Source organism: Lytechinus variegatus, chromosome 17 (assembly GCF_018143015.1).
Source record: "Lytechinus variegatus isolate NC3 chromosome 17, Lvar_3.0, whole genome shotgun sequence".
Lineage (NCBI taxonomy): Eukaryota > Metazoa > Echinodermata > Echinoidea > Temnopleuroida > Toxopneustidae > Lytechinus > Lytechinus variegatus.
Window position 1 is genome coordinate 11,227,518 of NC_054756.1, and position 20,259 is coordinate 11,247,776.

The 20,259-nt window shown below is 36.4% G+C and overlaps 1 protein-coding gene across 1 annotated transcript; it reads left to right on the top strand.

The window, feature by feature from the left end:
• The first annotated feature begins 1,972 nt into the window (after window positions 1-1,972).
• Window positions 1,973-18,572, top strand: LOC121431234 (solute carrier organic anion transporter family member 2A1-like). The gene is made up of 11 exons (XM_041628745.1): window positions 1,973-2,348; window positions 3,364-3,543; window positions 4,125-4,339; window positions 8,304-8,628; window positions 10,027-10,191; window positions 11,182-11,392; window positions 12,370-12,511; window positions 14,035-14,228; window positions 14,886-14,950; window positions 15,538-15,746; window positions 18,395-18,572. The coding sequence occupies exons 1-11, from the start codon at window positions 1,973-1,975 to the stop codon at window positions 18,461-18,463; spliced, it is 2,151 nt and encodes a 716-aa protein (XP_041484679.1). The 3' UTR covers window positions 18,464-18,572.
• The last annotated feature ends 1,687 nt before the right edge of the window (window positions 18,573-20,259 follow it).

Here is a 20,259-nt window from a genome sequence, read left to right on the forward strand (position 1 = left end):
AAAAGTGCTGATACAGTATAGTTTGAAAACAAGCACATGAACCCCCTTTTCAATGTTTACACCACTTAGGTACACCATCCTCAACGAGCTTGCAAATTTTGGTGAAAATGACATGGCTTTTGAATAATGTACAAAATTTATTGTACTTTTCAAGTTTGTTATTGAAATTTCACATTTTTTAGATTGGGTTTTTGTTATCTTTCACACCATGTTAAAGAACTTACAGTGTTGTTAGCCTTAACAGAGCAAACACATAGCAATATGAATGGATTCTCCATCATAAGGATACAATTATTAACCATATTGTGCAATTTGGTGAAATTTTCATGGATTTCGACTGAGTAATAGAGGTTTAAACTCACTGTAGTGATCTCGTGAGGTCTAAAAATGCCAAATTCTTATGAATGTGCAAGTCTTAAGAATATCCATTTGGGTGAAGTTGAAGCTCTATAGCATAAAATCAAGCACATGGACCTATCTTGGTTTTCGCATATTTGGAATATTCAGGTGCTAAAGTATCTATGTGCAAGGTTTGGTGAAAATGACATGGACTTCACTTTAACGGTGGAAAGTCCTTAATACCTTGGTCACATTTGCTCTACGGCGGCCATACGGCAAGTCGAAAACAGCCGTTTTAACATTTTTGTACCACTTATACATAATAGGTGGTGTGAATTAAAATTGATATAACGGCTGATTTCGGCTCGCCGTACGGCCGCCGCGGAGCAAATGTGACCAAGGTATTAAAGACACTTAAAAACAAGAATCCCTTCGTGAGTTAGAAGGAAATTCTCAAAATTTGAATTACAGAAGTTTCAAACAAACGCTTCATTTTGAAAATAACTCTTACTATATCAGTGAGCTAGAGGCGAAAATTTAGTGCAGATTACATTGTGTTAATCACAAATTACCAATCATTTCATGGAAGATAGAATGTAAATCCAAGAAATGAAATATTTTGTATTGGAAGGAGGGTAAAATTTGTGATGAATATGACTTCCATTTCCAGGGCAGCCACTTCTATGGTCAACGAAACAATTACCAATATTACGAAAAGAAACACATTTTTCGTGCCAATCCAATTCAATTCATTGATATCGAAAATCCTTCCATTCTGCATTCTCATTTACTATCAAGCCAATTTTGAAAATTCTGCAATTAACCATAATCATTATACATATTTAAGATATTACTTTGATGATATCGTTATTTAGAATTCTCTCCAAGTGCATTATCATTACTGTATTTTTTCCATGATTTGTATACACATGTATTTGTATAATACTATTTTGATATGTATAAGTATTAATGTAGTCATGTTTCTTTTTTTTATATATGTAAAATCTCTATACAATTCAGCTTACGCTGCGAACAGTCTTGAACTAAAATTCCATTATTATCATTATTATGATTTAAGCAAGTTCTGTAATTATATAATGGCAATATGTATATTTTTGATCATAAAAGTCTGTAATTTTATAGGAATTATTATGTTCCTCCCCATTGCTCCTCTTCCTACTCACTCCCCCTTTTCCCACCCACCACTTTTCTTTTACAGTATCTCCCTTCAAATGTCTCTTCTTGTATACATTCACATACTTTATCGTGTTTTCTTATCTTTTCGCAAATTTATGTTTTTTATTGTAATTTTGTACATCTTGCTTTTTTAATGTACATGTATTCAAACACCGTTATGTTACATGTTCCACTGTATTTTTTTTATAGACTTCAATCCCTCATATGTGCTTTTGAGTAAATAAATAATAAACTTTCAAACATTGAAACGTCGCCTTTTCACGTGACAAGAGTCACCTGATTTTTATTTAAACATCGTGCATTTTTTCGCTGTTCGAATCTAACTATTGTTCAGTATGACTACTGCATCATTATTATTGCTTCTCATCCCCCCTTCACTATTATCCCATACTGTTTTTCTTATTCTTATCCAAGGTGAATTCCGGGCTAAGCAAAAATGGAGCAGAGGTTCTACAACAGCCCCATTGCGTTTTGTATCCTTCTCGGGACAACCTTCTTCATCTACGTCGGATGCATAGGTCCATATAGCACTGGCACCATCACGACCCTTCAACGGCAGTTTCTCTTCAAGAGCTCCGAAATTGGCGTCCTCATCTCGGTCAATGACATCGTCGCGATGGTGACGGTCACGCTGACGGCTTATTTTGGCGCCAGTCGTCACCGCCCACGCATTATGGGATGGTTCACGTTCATATTCGCGGTGGGTTGTGTCGTCAGCACCATACCGCAGTGGGTTGAAGAGAGTGCGTTCCAGAATCTCACCGCCAACGCCAATTCATCCGACAGCGGCAACTTCATGTGTGACGTCACCAGTGAGCTCTATCGGGATCCACGCATCCCTTTTAAAATTGAGCTTAAAGGACGGGTAGTCCAGGGCTCCGTAACACTGATTGGTCCCTGCTCAGTATTTCAAACCAAATTCACCTGTAACATTGATATTGATTGGTCAGTTCATTTAGCGATTGATCGCTAATCTTTGTGTTACGGAGCCCGGGTCGATTCAACATTGTTTCAACAAATAGCAAAACATAAGACCAACAGATCACTGAAAATGCCATGTAAAATGGATGTCAAATAAGAATGATATGACATGTAAAAATCTAGCATTCAAATTAATTGCATTTATATACCGAAACCTAATAAAAACGGATATGGCTGCATGTACTGGCGAGGTCAAAAGCATGTCAACGTGGTTAAAATAAATTTTGGCGGTGTTTACTCGTTCTTTCCTTTAGAAAGTTTTGAGGAATATATAGACACTCGTCTCATTTGTGTCTCAACAAATATGTAGCTGGATGTTAAAATGTACTGCAAATGTAATCGTTTCGTTTTTAGCAGACATAACAACACAATACTATATCGAGAAGGGGGGGGGGGTGATAATATATAATACGTTACCTTTTATTAGTTTCACTTTCGAAGCGTACCGTACCGTAATTGGACAACTCCTACCAGGGGCGGAAATCTCTCACAAAAGGTAGGGGGACAAGGGGCGGAAAATTTGACAAGCAAAAAAAAAGGTTATCACCCCCAAATTTAAGGTAATTTCGATGAAAATAAATTTGACTAGCAAAAAAAAAGTTATCATCCCAAAAGTAAGATCATCTCGTCCTAAAATACATGTTTTATTTCGCTTTGAATGGTGTATTTCTTACCTTCATAAAAGAACACAAATAGTAGGGGGAATCTGTTATTTTTGTCCCTCCTATCTTTTGAGTAGGGGGACACGTTCCCCCTGGGATTTCCGCCCATGACTCCTACGAAGTTGTAACGTTATATTTAACATCATAATTTATTTATTTCTCTCTTGGAACTCTTTATTAACAGAGGTTCCAGAAGATACATGTTCTGAAAAAGAGAAAGAGGAGTCAGGAGCTCAGCACCTGAAAGCCCTTTGGTTGTACCTCGGTCAAGCATTGTTTGGACTAGCTTCTTCTGCACATCTATCTTTGGGAATTAGCTATCTTGACGATGGTGTACCTAGAAATAAGGCTCCTTTATATGTTGGTAGGTGTCTATCTTTATTTGTTTTAATAATATTCCACGCGGGGCCTCCTCATTTCAAAATTGTGGACCAACAGCAACCGCTGTATTACAGATGGACAGACCATGCAAACGACAAGCAGTTCCTTTTGCAATGGTTGCTCGGTTATGTGGGGGTCCAGATATTAGCGAATTTTCGCCATCGATTCGAGGACGGATTCTACAACATAGAAAATCTATTGAAAATGCCTATCAAATCACAATGATCAGCTGAGAGGCCTTTGTCGAAAATTGTTGGACCGGGACATCTGATCGTCGTTAGATTCGGAGCTGACGAAAAATGTCATTGTCGTTTGTTCAGAGTCACAGACGACACTGCTGTTTTGATTCACCGATTTTCGACAAAGGCTGCTTCGTCATGAAGCTCTTCTGACAATAGATTCTCTACGTGCCAGATAGCGTCTGCGTAGTAGTTGCGAATATTCCCTATGGTCTCGATTGATAATGTAATATGGATAATTCATTTTTCATCTTGTTTTGTGTCAGCTGGCATTTTAATCGTTGCATCTTTGGGGTCTTTCGTGGCGTCCTTTCTCTTTTTTTAGCGGCCATTCTCGTCGTGACATCTTTGGGAGCATTCATCGCTTTTGGCCTAAGTGCCTTCAGCCTGTCTTTCCATACGGATTTCTATAAGATCAACGTTGATGAACTTGGTTACGATGACAGAGATCCAAGGTGGATAGGGGCATGGTGGCTCGGATATCTCGTCTATGCTGGACTATTCGTTCTTCTCGCTTTACCATACTTCCTATTCCCTAAGGTTCGTTAACTGGTTCGTTCATTAAATTTGGTTGTAAAAGAAAAGAAAGAACAGAAACATTATTGACATGGCAAAAATGTGTTTTTTGTCTATTAACATTATTGTTTGTCTTATTTAGTTCGACTTTTAATTTAGTAAAGGGGGAAAACTCTTTGCATTGACACAATTAAATCGTTTCGAATTAAGTAAAGCAGACTCTGGCATTCGTTTTTCAAGTTAACAATGCGCGCTTCAGATTATGAAATTCGGTCTTTTCGATTGCAAGAGCTTATACAGTGCGTATCAAAAAAAAGTTTACACTTGGAAAAAGCCCTGGGAATTAAAAAAATATATTAGGTGTGGTTAATTTTTTCATATATAATCTTGGGTGTGGGTCTCATCTATCCAATGAAAGTAAAGGTTTTGACAGAATGTTACACTTGAGTGAGCACCGTCCATTTTTGTAAAGCGCGAAACATTTCTCATACTTTTCCCTTGCACTTTCAGTCAATTGAAATAAAACGGATACATTCAAGTATTTTGTAACAATTTTGCCACCCAAATTGAAATTTTCAACACTTAGAAAGCACAATCTTTTCCTTTTTTGTGCCAGTTGAGTCTGAGGACATAACTGAATCTGAACAAAAGTTTATACAAGACATCTCCAGCATTTTTTCACTGAGTTTTTAACTAACAACATGAACTAACAAAATGAAAATCAAGCCTAAGCCATTTCATTCAAATCACAGCTTACTGTAAAGCAAATATCTTTACGATAGCCTCGGTGTGTGGGGGAGTGGGGTGGGGCGCAATGCACTTTTCGAAGTGTTATGGGCAAGGAAACAAGTAAAAGATATCTTCAAATCAATTTTACTAGCTAAATTTCACGTGTTGTTCATGATTAAGGTCAACTTTTATTCGCCTAACTATTTCAAAGTTCTGCGCAAATCATTTTTCACTAACTTTTCAAAAGAAAGTGGTACTTACTAAAGCGGAAATATTTTTCGACAGTTATATCGTCATTTGCTTAGATGTTAAAATGTGGAGAAATCTTCAGGATATTACAAATGTATAATTTTACAGGATTTTTTTAAGTGCAAACTTTTTTTGATACGCACTGTATAGCAGTGTTGTAGTCAAGGCTCAAACCTCCAAGGCCAAGGCCAAGGCCAAGGCCTTAATACCCAAGGCCAAGGCTTCAATAACCAAGGCTGAGGCCAAGGCATGGAAACCCAAGGCCAAGGCCAAGGCCTGAAAACCTCAAGGCTAAGGCCAAGGCCAAGGCATTTTCAAACTTTCAATATATGTAACAATGAGACAATTCTTAGGCGGCCGGCGGCAGACATGACGCACAAGACAAAGTGAATAAAAGGTGTGAGCGAGTGAAAATTTTGACCCTTGTATATAAATGAAAATAATTTCATGATAGATTTAGACATGTTATTAAAATAATGATATAGTTACCTTTGTTCATTTAATACATTATTTTTCTAGGCGATTTACATTGCAATGATTATTATTACCAAGGTGATCTGATCCTGGCATGACCAATCTCAACATATGACTTTCTCTACTCCCTGAGACAGGGGAGGCAGAACATATTTATGTTTGGGGGAGGGGTCAAAGCTAAAAAAAATTTTTTTCTTAGCTTTGTTTGCATTTAGTGCAAACAGATATTTTCAAATGAGATTAACAACTGCATGAAGAAGTTGTGTGTTTTGTAGAATTTTAGTTCAGCAAAGCCTTTTTAGGTGATTTCTAATTGATAGGAGAGATATTTTGACTTAGGCTTTACTTTTCTGCAAGAAAGCATAGCGAGCAAGCGGTTTTGAAAAAAAAATCAATTCTGAATTTGTAAAACTTGATTTTTGGTCAATTATTGCGATAATCACTGTTAAAAGGGCAGCCTTGCGAGATGTTGCCAGCACAAATCACAAACTCAAACTTATGGACATTTCGTGTAATAAGAAATGAAAATGAAACATTCTGAGCTGTTATTTCAATCATGAAAAAGATGTGCATCTTACTAAAGAATTGAGCGTGAGCTCAAATTTTTGCTGACCAGAAAGGAAGCTGTTCTTGACTACATTCAGTAACTCATAAATAGGATACTTATTTCACCAATCAAATAATGCGAGCCCTAAGTGCGAGCTCCGAAATTTACAAATTTGATAATTCCAACCTGAAAACTGGACATTCTTAGCGTTTTATGTGTGTGAACGGGAACAGAAAGAGAACCTTACTTAACAATTTATGTGTGCGAGCGCGATCCAAAAATTTGGTGATTTTGTAAACTAAAATGTATCATGTTTTACTATAAAAAATGTATTTCTTTTTTAAAAAGGGCATATTTAATTTGGGAAAAAAGTTGTTTTTGATTTTGGAAAACAGGCATTTTTTTCCTAATGAGAATTTTTCGGGGGGGGGGGGCAAGAGAGCACAAAGCGCAAGTTGAAATGTTCAAATGCTGACCTGAAAACGAGTCATTTTTAGGAAGCTTGTCAGTTTTGTTTGTTTTAATTTTTTTAAACTAGTGAAATGAAATTCACTGTCAAACCATGTGATTAAAAATAAGTAGCTTTTCTTTACTATTTTTTTTTGTCAATCTGAGACACTAGACCCAAAAGAAATATAAACAATTATAGATGTACTGCCAATCAACATATTAACTGATTTTGCAGTATTTTCTGCCAAACCAGCCCCCCCCCTTCTCCTCTGGATCTCTCTTCCCATTCCTCTTTCTCGCCTGTTTAATGAATAACAGGACCCCCCCCCCCCGAAAAAAAGAGCGAGACAAGAAGTTCCACCACCAAGAATAAACATACAAAAGGAAATTGATATCATTTTCTGAACATATTGTCACAATATATCACAAAATTAGCTTTTCTAATAGTATAAGGGTGAAAAATTGTGCTCGCTTCAATCGCTTTCAACTTTTTTGGGGCAGAAATTTTGCTCTAGATGCCATGCTTAGCCCCATTGACATATCCTATTTGGAAATGACAAAATTGAAGATTGTGTTCAAGTTTACCAAATCTTTTCAGATAATCATTAAGACTTAAAACATTCTTGTTGGTCAAAGAAAATAATACAAGGAAAATCCTAATGGAATAGAAATCAACCTTGTTATCATTCTTTAGAGTTAGCTATTTTTAAAGTCTGAAAATTGTCGAAATTGCAGTCGGGTCTGTTACAATTATTCCTGTCATAAAATCACTATAATCTTTATCATAATCATTATTATCATTATTATTGATATTGTCATTATCATCATTAGTCATGATATTACCAATAAATAATGTTATTTTCATCACTTCTCTTTGTTATATAATTATGTGATGATAATTCTTGATAATGGTGATAATCACAATTGATGGCTCTGCTAGTATATTACTACTACAGCTGCTACTACTGCTGACTGGTAGTATTGACCATTTATGTCATTAGACATACAGAACAATTAAAACATTTATACTTACTTTTATAAAAGCAAATAAAAGTACAAAATACAAAATGCCTTGAAAAGCCTTGAAATTGCCTTGAAAATGCCTTGAAATTTCAAGGCTCAAAATCCTCAAGGCCAAGGCCAAGGCCCTCTCAAGGCCAAGGCTTGAATGTTCAAGGCCAAGGCTTTGAAAAAGTAGGCCTTAAGGCGCCTTAAGGCCAAGGCCGAGCATCAAGGCACTACAACACTGCTGTATAGTGTCCTCAACATAATTGGAATAAGATGTGTTCCTGGGCTTAAACAGTTTCAGACATGCAATACACAGTAAACATTTATTCTTTACATTAACATCTAACATATTTATAAAATTGAACAATTAATAATATCAGGCAGCCATTTTTTCTGCTGTCGATCTCCTTAGTGTTACAATTATCATGCGTACCCATGCAGTCCTCTACTTCCGAGGAATATACAGAATGAGTTGCAGATGGAACACATGTTTTGAGTTTAATTATGTTATCTGTGTCTTTCGATGATTAGAAGTGGCCACTGCAGTTGAAAGAGGATGAAATTGAGCTTCAAACAAAGCCTGAAACAAATGATCGTAAGAGCGTTTCTGCAGATCAGGAGTGCCAAACGACAATCAGTGGCGATGCAGACGAATTCGGGGTCGTTGTTCAAAATAGAGTCGAAGGACCGGGACCTCAGCTGAACGTCGTGTCACAGAAGCCAAACGATAATAGGAATGGGGTGGGTAACGGTTATAACAAGTTCGACAACGAAACAAGCGATGCTAATGATGAGAAAGAGAGCACTGGTGACGATGAAGATAAGGGGAATCTCCCGAGTTTTGCCTCTGTTACAGGTTTGTTCCATTTCCTTTTATATCGTTTTTCCAAGTTTGGACCAGGCCATTTTATCTATCTGTCCAGGTCTTTCCTCGATCATTATGATGTTGGATTTTGAAAAAAAAATATTGTGGAAAAACACATAAAACGCACATGTTTTTCCTTTTTAATATACAGTGCGTATCGAAAAAAAGTTTACACTTTGAAAAAGCCCTGGGAATTAAAAGATGTACAACATGTGTGCATTTTTTTCACATAGTTGTTGGGTTTGGGTCTCATCTATCTAATAAAACTAAAAGTTTGAACAGAATCTTACACTTGAGTGAGCACTGTTCATTTTTGTAAAGCTCGCAGAAATCTGCGCAGAATTGCTCATTTTCGCACTGTGTCAAGGGAAAAGGCGAAATTAAACTTACCCTGCGAAACATTTCTCATACATTTCCCTTGCACTTTTAGTCAATTGAAATTAAACGGATACATTCAAGCATTTTGTAACAATTTTGCCACCCAAATTAAAATTGTAACACTTAGTATGCACAACCTTTTTCCTTTTTGTGCCAGCTGGATCTGAGAAAATAACTGAATCTAAACATCAGACATTTCCAGCATTTTTTCACCAAGTTTTTATCATTTAAAGTGGGTTTACATTTCATTTTTCGTTTAATACTTGTTTTTCCACACTTTCCCAAGCTTGACAACGATTAATAAAATGAAATTCAAGCCTAAGCCATTTCATGTAAATCGCAGCTAAGTGTAAAGCAAATTTTGTTACGATGGCCTCTGTGTGTGGGGTAGTGGGATGGGGCGCAGTGTTTTGGGGCAAGGAAACAAGTTAAAAATAGTAAGATATCTTCAAATAAATCTTACTAGCTAAATTCCATGTGTTCTTCATGATTAAGGTTTAGTTTTATTCGCATAACTATTTCAAAGCTAAATTTTCAAAAGTAAATGGTGCTCACTCAAGCGGAAATATTTTTTCTACACTTCTATCGTCATTTGCTTAAATGGATCTGTACCAATGTTAAAATGTGGAGAAATCTTCAGGATATTACAAATGTATAATTTTTTCAGGATTTTTTTTTAAGTTTAACTTTTTTGGATACGCACTGTATATTTCAATGACCAAAACATTGCAAATGTCTTGTTCTGGGGACCCGTTTCATAAAGGACTTGTAACTGTTGTAACTTTGTTACAATGGCAACTACCATGGTAACAGGGCTCAGCAGCCAATCAGAATCAAGGTTTCCATGGTAGTTGCCATAATGGCAAAGGTACAACAATGGCAAGTCCTTTATGAAACGGGCCCCTGATCATCATATCCTTGATCATCACCACGGTACTTCCATTGATATTTAGGACACCATACACTTGAGGTGTTTGACCATTATTTTGAATTCAAATGTATGTGATGCAGGCTACCTCTCGGCAATCCGACGCCTATTCTTGAACTTCACGTTCATGGCTCTTTTAATGGGATCAACCTGCTCTGTCGCAAACCTCAGCGGTTACTACACGTTCATTGGTCGCTATCTTCAGACTGCATATGACGTTACCCCTGCAGATGTCTCCATTATATTATGTAAGTTGTCTCATTGACCAATTTGACTTCTGAATAATGTTATTCCCGCAGACTTTGTCCAGGGACAAACCAGTTTACTTACGCAACAGGCCCAGGGTAAAAAAGGGTATCTATTTTCGCTAGGAAAGCTACGTTTTTAGGGTCAATTTTACGAGGGCCTAAAAAAAATGTTTTGTAAAGGATGTACTTTTGGCACCAAGTCAACACTACGTGTTTAAGAGTACCAGTAGATGATTTGCGCGAGATGTGGGAGGTGCATGGCTGCACCAAACCCAATGATGTAGGTAAAACCGACGACCGATCCCGTGACATTTAACAATAACAATATCGCTTTACTTGTTTAGGGGGTCAATTCAGGGAAAACTTGCCAAGAGTATCGTTTTTTTTTCAATACTTGTAAAGGGTAGGGTTTTACACGCCAATACTTGTTAAGGCCTTAAGGAGTGCATTTTCAGAATATGGAAAATACGTGTTTAGGGTGCTTTTCGAGACCCCATGGTCGCACATGGTATCCACTCGTCAATGGACGTGCCCCTCCCCCCGGGGGCAACAGGTTAAGATATGTTCATGTTAATAAAACCCCTATGGAGCTCATTCCGAAGATTTCCGGTGTAAATGAGAGAATCATGGAGACGACCCAGTTAACACATTTATACTACACAGTGTATATGTTTAGAAAAAAAATTGTTTCATAAGGTTTTGATTATCGATTTTGTTATATAAAAAATAGTTTTTTGCCTTTGTAAGATTATTTTCCATCGATATTACTCAGATAAGTACACTTACTGTCATTTTTAATCAAGTATCATGATTATTATAACTTTGTACGTTAATTACAAATGAAAATTAATTAAATTGAATTTTACAGCTTCATCTTAATCTATGAAATAATGGTGAATAAAAAGATTTTACACCCCCTTACACCTCTAATGAAATAAAATGTTGACAATTACCTTGTTCTTGTTTTATTTTAACTGTTCATGATTTCAGCTGCCGTGTCCACTCCAACCTCAGTCCTTGGTATAATGATGTCTAGTGTCCTTATCAACAGAATAAACTTGAAGTTAAGAGGTCTATTGAATTTGGCGGCAATATGCAAGGGTATCGCAGTAGCCTTTGTCTTGGGAAATTTTGCCGTTTTCTGCGGCAAGGCTCTGATAGCTGGTGTGACCACACCCTACCCTGGTACCAATGAAATCAGGTAAGACCTTGGTGAATTCGAAAAAAGGAACATATGTACGTAATGATGTTTAAAATTTTGAATAATTTTGCACCTGATTATATGAAAACACAATTTTCTCTTAAATCATACCCTTACTCTCCGTACAGAAAATCACATCAGTCTCCCAAAACCAAAGTCAAACAGCTGTAAACGGACATTTTTGTATAGGGGGGCTACACTTTATAACAAATTACCAATTCATTTATCGTCTAGTTCAACGATACAGTCATTTAAATCAAATATTCATTTGTATCTCGGTTTTCCATAATGATTTGCCTGTTGTTGCATTTTCTTTTCTTCTTTTTTTTTTGGGGGGGGGGGTGGGTAGTGATTTTTCATTCTTTTCATGCATTCGATTAAGTTTTGTGTATATTTTGTATATTTGTTTTATATGCATGTATTTATGTTTTAAGGACCCCATGGAAGAACAGTGGTATCTTATTGATACCGCTGAAATGGGCTATCCTCCATCTGTATGTTATGTTAAATAGATCGTGTATATATTTTATCTTTTTATATGGAAATAAATACAAACAAACAAACAAACCATGAAACCAAAGAGGCAAATCGTATAGAAAGCCCGAAATGCATGATTAGTTGTGATTAAGTCATATCAAGTTGAAGCGATAGGATTATGCCATGACGAGGATTGACATTGTCTACATCAAAACAATTGTTCCGTTTAGTTTAATTCTTAAATGCTGCTTTCGGTAAAAGGAATTTAAAAAAAATACCACAAAGTTAACTTCTGCATGGGTAAAATAACCACGGTGTTTTCTATGGTGTATATTTCAGTTAACATTGAAGATCAGACTAAAGAGGAAAATCTTTGGATATATACTTAGGGGTAGACATAATTATGTCACACTCTCCAAACTCGGCCTCATGGACCATCGGCCGCGTTGATCCTCAGAACGCATCTAGACCTGAAAGCATTCCCTCATTTCATTATATAGCTTGGAAACGGCTCCTACTTGTATGGCTAATTGTGAGTGCGAGAAAGGTGTTTATACTCCAGTTTGTGGATCTGACGGTCTTACCTACGTCACACCTTGTCACGCTGGTTGTACCGGGATTCGTGAGAATGATCACGGAGAGGTGAGCCAATGGCTAGTCTTGGGATAATTTCTATTTATAGTGCTTTTCAAATGAAAGTAGACATTTAGTATAGGCATATATAATAATACCTGGGGGCCGTTTCATAAAGCTGTTCGTAAGATAAGAGCGACTTTAAGAACGACTGGTGAACCTTTCTTACGCGCTTAACCATCGCCAATGTATATACCATTTACCACAAGAAAGGATCACCAGTTGTTCTTAAAGTCGCTCTTAACTTACGAACAGCTTTATGAAACACCCACCTGGATTTATGGCGCTTTTCGCCAGAAGATACAAATCACAGCAATTATTTCCTCTGCTTTAACTCGAGCTACCACATTTATCAGTGGCGCTCAGTTTATTGGCAAGCTTATCCTATCGGAACTATATTACCTCACCTGGGGCCCGTTTCATAATGTTCGTAAGTTACGAATGACTTTACGTACGACTGGTGATCCTTTCTTATGCGATGTGTTATCCCTATGTAATTGAGTTATGACCCAAGAACATGTTCCAGTCGTGCGTAAAGTTGTTCGTAACTTTACGAACAGCTTTATGAAACACCCAACTGGGTAGTGTGGATACTTTATTGCTAGAGGTAATTACGCCCAGGATAAGAATTCTCTTGAGACACATAAACTCAACACACACCCACCCACACAAACACACCCCACGCACACACACACAATATTTTAACATATACTTTCATAACAACATTCAAGGAAATATAACGTGAGTGCCGATTGCTGTAATCAGAACACGTACAACAGCATTTTTGTTCACTTGTCCTAAAATCTCGTGTCTTGTGTTGGTTCTTATGTGCTACAGCGAATTGGGCGAAATCCCTGCATGCGATGCAAGGTGTATTTTTTCAATGCACCCAAGACAAATAACAATAAGGAAAAATAAATAAAGTACACGATTTGATATATGCTAGACGAAGACTTTAGCGTCCTGGACACTCTGCAGACAGAATCTGATGGAGTATTATAAAATCAAGCGTTTAACTGGCATTGCTTTGAAAGCAATAAAGCAATGAGGTGTTCGCGTAATCTTTTAAATTTGGTTTCCAGATTAATTTAGTGTATAGGTATATTAGAAAGTTTCCCACTGAGGCGTACGGATGATTCAAGAACAAAGAAATCAAATTGCCAAATTCACTTCATGAAAAAAAAACAACAACCAAGAAGTCTCGGTCGAAAATTGGTGATTCAAAACAGCCGTTTCGTCCTGGACTCTGAACAAACAACATATTTGCTATTTTTTCGTCAGCTCCGAAACTTTGGACGAAACTATTATTCCGGTTAGCCAAGTTTCGAAAAAGAAATTCCAGCTGTTTTTTTCTTTTCTTTCTTTCTTTCTTTCTTTATTTCATTTTTTTGGGGGGGGGGGTCATTTGACAGGCATTTTTCATTACATATACTGTGCTTTTGTATCATCCGTACATCTTGGAGTAAAAACTCCTTTGCTGTAGCTCTAACCGGTAGATTTTCTTTACAAGTCCAATCTCTTTCGTACATCAGACGGTCTATACTAACTGCACCTGTGTGTCACCTACCTCTACCGCAAGCCCACTTTTTGAAGGACCCTTGACCGCCGTGAAGAACCAATGCCCAAGATTCTGTCGTGTCAAGATCATCGTTTTTATCGTCCTGTATTGCGTCTCATCGTTTGCTCAGGCCTCGATGGAAAACAGCGTAATAAACTCAAAATTAAGGTACCAATCCCCGCCTGTCTCTTCTCGTGTTATAACTTCTTTTTTTAATTCAACAAAATTTCAGAAAAAAAGTATTCAGATCAGGCTTTCCAACTAGCACATTATGTCAAATTTGGCACCTAGCATTATTGTTTTTTTACGTTAACAATGAACATTCCTCATGTAACTCTTTGTGTAATGCTTAATGTGAAATATTATTTAAGGCCTATATTGTAAAAAAACCCGTGAAGCTTGGTTGTTTCCACAATAATGTAAAAATGTTTCCGAGAAGGCGAAACCATGTTGTTAACTTAAAATATTATATTTAGATATAATAGCAAAATGCTATATTGTAATATACATTTTTACTTTTACAAAATATGGCATAACCTTCAGCTAAAACTATCCTATTGAGAGAATATATTTTGTGTGTGTGTAGGGGTTAGCTGGCTTGCTTGAGACCAGTACACATATCAGCTCTAATAATGTCTTATTGATTGTTTGTACATGTAATATCAACATTTTGTGTACACCCTAAAACAATGTAAAATGTAATGTTTTTCATACAAATACCTAACACTTTTGGTGGTCATAAAATATATACAGTGCTTTAATTACTTTGTTTAAATTTTTGTTCTTCATTCTTTCATTCTTACCAATCAACCTCCAATTGTTTAGGGTCGTGGAGAACCGGGACAAGGCCTTAGCTCTGGCTCTTGGAAGCTTCTTCAATAAAGTTCTGGGTGAGAGATTTACCATTCATGACAGATCTACAATTAGAGTAAAGTGCATAACTTGCTTGATGTTTCAGGGTGATATAGCCAGGGTTATATAGGCGATCGATTTTATAAAGGAAAAATAAAAAGCCTATTAAAATGATTACATAGAAAGCCATTTTGGAATAAGTTTAGTGTCGTGCCGAAATACAATTTAAACGTAGAGATAAATGTCTTGAACTTGGCACGCCACAAATCCAGAAAACGTTGGATTTACGATCGAGCTCATGATGATTCGTGGATTTCATATCAAATGACACGAAGCCACATCTTTGATAAAATTGTTCAGTTAAACACGGTAAACAGCATTATACTAAATCTTCTGCAAAGGGACTAGTTATATCAGGCCATGACCCCGCTGCATAAAAATTACTATTACGGTTACTTTGTCATCCAATGGTGACTACCAGGGTAAGAATACTCATCAACCAACCAAAAGCAAGCATTCTATGAAAGATACAAATGGATAACAGACAGCAACTTTTATGCAACGGGGCCCATCATGTCCTACAGGATATAAACATCTTATTGTTCTCCTGGATATCTCTGAACAGCGTTCATCCCTGCTCCTATCTATTTCGGCCTGGCAATACAGTCAACATGTGCAATGTTCCAGGAATCCTGCGGAGAGACTGGCAATTGTCTCATTTATGATACTGATCGATTCTCGACCAATTTCTGGGGGTTATTCTGTGGCTTGGGTGCTGCCACCGTGTTTTGTTACGCAGTTGCATCTTTCTCCCTTCGTCGAAACGCAAAAGGGGTAAGACTTTTTAATACGTTTCCGCTTGCTATGAAGAGAAATATAGGCTACACATTTAAAGTTTATAGGGTAACAAGATTATCGCCAATAAGTTTATAAATGGATTAAATAAATTTTCGATTTGATATATATATATATACACAACAAAAAAAGTAAGTCCCCCCCTAAACAAACATCAATAATTTCCGAACCAATGCGAGTTTTTGATATATTTTTACATGAGCGTGTAGGTAATTTTATAAGCTACCCTATGAGTAAATGTTGTGGATGTATCTTACGTCATGCTTCAGTGAGCACCGTCAGAAGGCAAAAATGTCACTTTTCAAAAGTCACAAGCAAAATATCACGACTTTGATTCCATTGTATTGGAACTAATTCCACATTCTCATCATGAAAACTAGTCAGAAGGCTTGGAAAGGGTACTTTCTAAAAGACGATACAACTTTTTGAGCTAAATTTCACGGTTGAATAAACTCAAGTCCGAATTTGCTATAATTGGATTTTTACACATTTCTTTCAATAAAAAATGCTAGATCATGATGACAGTTATTTTGGGGAAGACTATCTCCAACAATATTCACCGTTTCACGGTTCAATGAACATTTATTGGAAACAAAAAATGCGATTTTCAAATATCGTAGGCAAGTATTGCTTCATTTTTCTAACTGAAAATGATCTTTTCTCAACTTTTTTGTTATATTCATGACCAATTAACATGCTTCAATGATTCAAAGGTGTTAAATTAAACATTTACGCTTGAATGAACTTGTGGAATGTGATTAGCTCTTTTTTACGTTAGTGGAAAAACTGCAATTTGTAACTATGGATATCTGTCACACAACTCCTTGCACAGTTCATTTGATTTGATTTTTATGAAAATCCCGATGTTTAATGCATCAGTGAGCACACAATATTCGAAAATTATGCAAATGAGAAGAAAGTTCAAGGCCTTGGCCCCACTCTGTACCGAATCGAATGGTTATTTTGGTGTGCGCACATTTTGGATAGTGTTACTCTGAAGCCATGTGCGAAGTTTCATGAAATAACTGTTGGCAGAAGTAACAAAAACCGTCCATGAAACAAACCCTCATTTCATATTTGTTAAAATTTTGACTTCCTCTCTCATAGACTTGTGTACATTATGGGTGCATATGTTTAAGCATACATAAACCCCTTATTCAATATGGTGGAACTTTTTTTCAAGACTGTCTTTCGCAATGTCGTTTGGCAGTAATGTTTATCAACCTATGGGCAGAATTCTGTTCAAAAATGAAATCGATTTCTTTGGTTATGGATGAGTGAGCACGCATCAAAGGGGGAAAATTGGTATTTTCAATGTCACAGACTCATTTTAAAGGGTAATAAAGTGAATATTGGGGGCAAATTTGGTTTGAAATGTGTCTTTAATTGCTGTTGTTTTTATCATCCATCATTTCTATCACCAAACACTTTCCGAACTTTAGCCATTTCATGGTTGAGCGAGCACATTCGAAAATTTAGGAATGAATGCTCTTTATACTGCATAAATGTATTCTTTTCCGAACAATTTCTCAGGATCAGTTGAATGTATGGACAGATCAGTGGTGGATCCAGAATTTAAATGGGGGAGGGGCCTATAATCGGGGAGCCATCAACATTTTCAAATTTTAACATGATCTAACAAGTTGTAAAAGATAATAGCCCCCAAACCCTATGATGACACGTCACAAAACAGGGGCCGCAGAGCAGTTTTCAAAGTGGGGGGGGGGGGGCTGACCATGCCAAAAATCACAATCGTATTACATTTTGTACTTGCTTATGGACAAAAGTGGGGGGCTGAAGCCCCCCAGCCCCCCCTCCCCGCTTCCGCGGCCCCTGCAATACATCGTGCTCACTCAACCATGAACATACGATATCAAAATTTGGTCTGAAATGGTTAAATGATGGATAGTAAAACAGCATAACACTATAAAGTTCACCTAAAAACAATTTTTGCCCAACTTTGTATTTGCACAATCTGAAAAACGACTCTTGTGACTTTCAAAAATGGTCATTTTTAATTCAATCTTTAATTAATCATGCATGACTCAACCGATCAATCTCATTTTCCCCCAGGTGTTGCTTAATGAGTGTATAAATCCACCCATGAAATATCATATCTCAAAATAATTCGGTTCAAAAGTTATAGCAGTTTGATTTAGGGGGACTTACTTTTTTTGTTGTGTATATATACATATATATATTCTTTTTGCAGAGATTGAAGGATTGAAAAAATATTGGACTTTTATCGTAAATTTTGCTCTGACAAAACTACAATGCCGATACGTCTTTTGGGGGGATTTATTCTTTGTGAAAATTTGAAACTGTACATTGCATGTGAATTACCACCCTGTCTAATGGAAGGATTTTTCTTTCAATGAGCACACTTTGAACAAAAGATGTATAGATTACAAAGACTTTGTCCTGGTATATTGGTCATACATGTACGTGTATTCTGCGCAATATAAATAGTTCCCCAACAAAATGGTTATAAAAAGATCAACTAAATAAGCAGAAATGTGAGGGACCAAACGTTTTACTTTAGATATTTTGTTTGTAAAGTCAACCCACCTATACCAGCTTCTTAATTTGGTTTCCGTTATTCATTTTTGAAATATAATTCTTTTCAGGAATATTACGCCCTCCAGCTGCAATTCTTTAGGTCAAACTTCAAGAATGAGAATGAAGAAAAGGAGTAATCATGAAGAGGAATGATCCCAAAGACATGCATCTGCAATTCTATCCTATGGTGTTGGGCTGTGATAAATTGTATTGGGAACAGGCACCATTCAGGCTACATCACATTGGCCCGTATTCGGAACTCCGGTTTAACTTGTGATTAAGTCATAGCCAATGGCCAATGGTTTAAGTCTAGTCTTAACTGTGGGAATCTATGGGTATCAATTGATCAATCAATTAATTAATGTTTAAACTTCATTTCATATGTTTACTATAGAACGCTTCCCATGATTTTATGGTGAAGAAATCGATTGCAAGTATCATTTCAAGAATTTTTTTACGGTTCGAATGCCAAATATATATATATATAAAATGAGATGAGGCCAACTCAAAAGATGACGCAGGTTTTGAGTTGGCCGCATCTCATTGTGCTTCATACTCACACCTCAAGAAATTGAAGAAATTGAAACCACATTTGGCTTTCCCTAGTTATACCGCATCTTAAGACTGAACTAGAGTTCAGAATACGGGCCATGAAGTCAGGAAATGAGAGAATAAATGGTACTTAAAATATCTTTAAAAAAACTTCCAGTTCTTCAATTATTATAATTAGGCCTAATAATATTGTTGTTGTTATTCAGTGACTGCTATGAGTGTAACTATTGATATAAATCATTACCACTTTCATCATTATAGTACTGGATACAATATTTGCCATCATTGTTTGCTTTTCCTTGTTAGAAGTGGTTGACATTTACTTGGTCTTCTCAGAGTTTGTCTATACCTCTCACAGCGTCTTCCATAAAGACTGGACCAATATGGTCAACTATTAATGTTGTTTGGACCTAAGGTCTAATACCCATGTAGTATTCTAGTCTAAAGCCAAGATGTGATAATTTCAGTTTGTCTACTAATTAGTTAGCGTATTACCTTAATATCATTTACTTATTATTTACAAGAAAAGTCACTTATAGTGCGTAAAGTCATTTTTTAGCTTAATAACAGGTTTATGCAACACCCACTACATGTATAGGTAATTGGAAGTGGGGGAGAAAGCTTTTTGTCATAGTTATATTCAGTAAACCATTTCTGCCCCTGGCCTGGCATTTCAGTGGTTAATCTCTATGTATTGTTAATTTTACGTTCTCTGAATGTTTGTTATAATAATGATGATAATAATAATCATAACAATACTTTTTTGTTCTGAATGTCCCGATTCCGTTCTGAAATGGTAGAGTCTCATTTCCCCTTCGGTGCAGGCGCTACGAAACCGGGGGAGGACGCTAGGGGCCTTTTTTCAATAAACCCGCGTTCAAATGAAATAGTACATAAAGAGTTGAAAGGTTGGAGGAGTGGCAACCTTTATTGAAGGACAAGTACACCCCAGCGAAAAGTTCATTTAAATAAACTGAAAAAATCCAACGAGCATATAAATTTTATCAAGATCGGATGTAAATAAGAAAGTTATGACATGTTAAATTTTTGCTTAATTCCGCTAGCATTTGTATGCACATCCTGGTAGTTATGTAAATTAGGTGACTGATGACGTCCCCGACTCACTATTTCTTTTGTATTTTATTATAATGAATCATGGAATATTCTAAGTTTCTCCTCATTTTCCCGTGAAACAAAGTTTTATTCTTTCCAATGGAATTACCATCGTTTTCAAATTTTATAGTTCAGTCAAGTTGGTCCTTATTGTCATATTCGGTAAACATTGAAATATTATTCAAACAATAGAAAAAATGAATAGTGAGTGAGAGACATCAACTTTCTCATTTACATATCACTGAGTCGTGCATATAACCTTTCAAAA

What these genes read in the sequence shown, in the direction of transcription:
- LOC121431234 (XM_041628745.1), top strand. Translation starts at nt 1,973, where the DNA reads ATGGAGCAGAGGTTCTACAACAGCCCCATTGCGTTTTGTATCCTTCTC. An exon ending in GTGAGAATGATCACGGAGAG is followed by an intron (nt 12,512 to 14,034) that starts GTGAGCCAATGG and finishes TTCGTACATCAG; the next exon opens with ACGGTCTATACTAACTGCAC. An exon ending in TTCGTCGAAACGCAAAAGGG is followed by an intron (nt 15,747 to 18,394) that starts GTAAGACTTTTT and finishes AATTCTTTTCAG; the next exon opens with GAATATTACGCCCTCCAGCT.